The sequence below is a fragment of the Gouania willdenowi genome, chromosome 14 (genome assembly GCF_900634775.1).
Source record: "Gouania willdenowi chromosome 14, fGouWil2.1, whole genome shotgun sequence".
Classification (NCBI taxonomy): domain Eukaryota; kingdom Metazoa; phylum Chordata; class Actinopteri; order Blenniiformes; family Gobiesocidae; genus Gouania; species Gouania willdenowi.
In genome coordinates, this window is record NC_041057.1 from 32,843,750 (window position 1) to 32,846,901 (window position 3,152).

The following is a 3,152-nucleotide window of genomic DNA, read 5'->3' on the forward strand; positions in this document are numbered from 1 at the left end:
AAAAGCTTAAACCATCATCAAAGATGTTTGTGTGTTTTCTCAAATCTAGTTATCTGTTGTTACATTGTAATCATAATTTTATTTTATTTTTCTACAAAACAAGTTTTGTAGAAAACTATTTTGAGTGGCGTCATCAGTAAACACACAAAATTTACTCCAAAAACACAAAAGACGTCAAAAATACACATAATGACAATAAGATAAACAATAATGACCCTTAAATAACACAGAATCACAAAAACACAACACCAATTGACAAATAAAATGAGAGAGAAATATACAAAACCACAACAAAAGTACACAGAATGACAGAAAAAACACATAAAGCGACATCAAAAATACAGAAAAATGACTCAAAAACTTATGGCTTGAATCTTCATCTGTTGGTATCACTGTTATTTTATCGTCACCATCCAAACCCAAGTTTGTTGTAGTACTTTTTTTTCTTTTTTTACATATTCATTAAATATTTCTGATTTGTTGTGACTCAATGAAATTCTTTTATATACAGTATGTGTGAGTGTTTTTGTACAGCACTGAGGCTAAACTTCACTTAGTTGATGCTCTATTTGGTTTCAGGAAGGAAAAAAAGTCTTTACTAGCTTTAAAAACAATAAATGGCTCCAAAGTATACACAAAAATAATGGAGAAATATCCAAAACTAACCACAAAAACACTCCAAGCCCTCAATCTTTCCTGTGTTATTGCTCAGATTGTTGATAAAATCAAACAATCTCATATTTGTGGGCCTGTCTCTGCTCTAACTGACCCACAGGTAAAGAAGCAGAGGAAACCTAACTGCTGTTCACCACCTTTCTCTGCTCAGAGCGGCGACAGAACACCTTTGACAGAGACCTGCTGATCTCTGCCGACTGTACGCCATAAATGATGGGGTTCAGGCCCCCGGGGACCACGTGGAACAGGATGGCCGACAGTTTTCTATAGTCTGAGTATTGTGGGAAGCGATGCATTAGGATGACGGTGAAACCACAGAATATCATGATCAGAAACACAACCAGGTGGGTGCTGCAGGTCTTCAGGGCTTTGCTGTTCAGAGACTTGCTGTTGCTGGTCAGACAGACAATGGTGATCTTAGAGTAGGTGAGCACCATGGAGCCAATGGAGGAGCTGAATAGGAGCACGGTGAAGGTGAGGCCATAGATGTTGTTGATTAACACGCTCTCACAGGAGAGCTTGAAGAGAGAGGCGTTGTCACAGTACGGGTTCATGATCATAGCTCTGCATCTGTTGAGCCGGATGGTGAGGCCCAGTAAGATCGCTACCAGAAAGAAAGCCACACCCCAGGCCGACGCCGTCAGCTTCACCACCATCCTGTTGGTCATGATGGTGGAATATCGCAGAGGGTTACAGATGGCCACATAACGGTCAAAGGCCATGATGATGAGCACTGTGTGTGTGGTGGTACCGATAACGTGTGCGGAAAAAGCCTGAACCACACACGCATAGTAAGTGATGTGGCGCTCAGAGGGCGGCAGGAGAAGGTCCATTAGTATACGTGGAAGCAAAACAGTGTTCCCTAAAACATCATTAAATGGCAGGTTACAGAAAAGCAGATACATGGGCTGATGGAGGTTGGTGTCAAATACAATCAGAGCAACAATGCCCACATTTAAAACTATAATGAAGATATACGCAAGCAAAAAGGAGATAAAAGCGAGGTACACATAGTCTTTGTGGACTTTAAAGCCCTCCAACTGAAGAGTGAAGCTGTTGTAGGTGTAGTTCTCCATCAACCTGTAAATACAACACAAACACAAACACACAAGACAAAGAGAAGGCCTTCACAATGAGGACAGAGGAAACCTGCCTTTATAGAAAACCTTCCTCTTTAAGCTCACACGGTCGCTCATTGTTGGACGTGTCCAACACGTCTGACTCTGGACTTCCGTCTTCTCTGCAGCTTTATACTGATGCTCCTTCATCCTGAGGGAATCACTGCATCCACTACACAACACACACACACACACACACACACACACACACACGCACACACACACGCACGCACGCACGCACACACACACACACACACACACGCACACACACACACACACACACACACACACACACACACACACACACACACACACACACACACACACACACACACACACACACACACACACACACACACAGACACACACACACACATGGTTATTTTAAGGCTTTTTTAGTACTTCTCTGGTTTTAGGAACAAAATCTCAATTTTACACCAAAGTTACTAAAGTTCATATTCCCTCATATAAATCTCAAGTATTAAGTTTCTTTTTTTAAATATTTTTTTTAGTTTTATTTCAAATACACATGATTAAAAAAAATGGTTAAAATGAAAAACAATACAACACAGACAAGGAATACGTGTACCCTTTGTTCTTTGCTTATTTAGTTTCAAAATCAAATTGAAAAGTAGAAAAACTGATTTTTGTTTTGTTTTATTAATTTAAAACCAGAAACAGAAAAATGAAAAAACCAAACAAACAGCGTTTTTCTGTTTTAAAATTAAATCGGGTTTTGTTTGTATTATATTTGGATATTTACAGGGAAACTAGGATGACAGCTTCATGTTTTAATCTCACCACACAGAGAGGACACACAGACTGACGTTTATTCTGCTGCGTTTGATAAAAATAATTTTGTATCATGTTGTCCAACTCACACTGATGGCAGAAGTGTAATTTGTGTGTTGATGACGTTTTGTTAAAAAGTTATTGATGCTCTATGTCTGAATTTGTGAATATTTGCCAACTATACCGAATAGTGTTACAATCCAAATAGTATCCAGATAAACTGGTGACTGGGCGGACTTTTGCTCCCGGTCCGGAAATAAAAATAAGCAATGCATAAGTCACATCACTGGTGAATTGAAACTTTATTATTATAAAAATAAATCAAAACTGAAAAATGAATGTTATGTAAAACATGCACATATGTGGAACCAGAGGTGGTGTAATGAATCTACTGGTGCTCCTTGTTTCTTGTGATCAACTTCAAAAAAATTGTTTTTGCAAAAGTGTCAAATGGTAGAAGTTCTAACATCTATTGTTCCTCACACCAGCCTCACAGTCAATAGTCATGTTATGGAATTCTTTGAGCGTACACTATATGTCTGATGAAATAAATTCAAAATAGGCCAA

At 38.8% G+C, this 3,152-nt stretch overlaps 1 protein-coding gene across 1 annotated transcript; it reads right to left on the minus strand.

Annotated features, from left to right (window-relative positions):
• Nucleotides 1–794: 794 nt before the first annotated feature.
• LOC114475292 (olfactory receptor-like protein COR4) lies at nt 795–1,754 on the minus strand. The gene has a single exon (XM_028465982.1). The coding sequence runs from the start codon at nt 1,749–1,751 to the stop codon at nt 795–797; it is 957 nt and encodes a 318-aa protein (XP_028321783.1). The 5' UTR covers nt 1,752–1,754.
• Between the last annotated feature and the right edge of the window lie 1,398 nt (nt 1,755–3,152).

Coding starts and splice junctions, on each gene's coding strand:
- LOC114475292 (XM_028465982.1), bottom strand. CDS start 1,751: ATGGAGAACTACACCTACAACAGCTTCACTCTTCAGTTGGAGGGCTTT.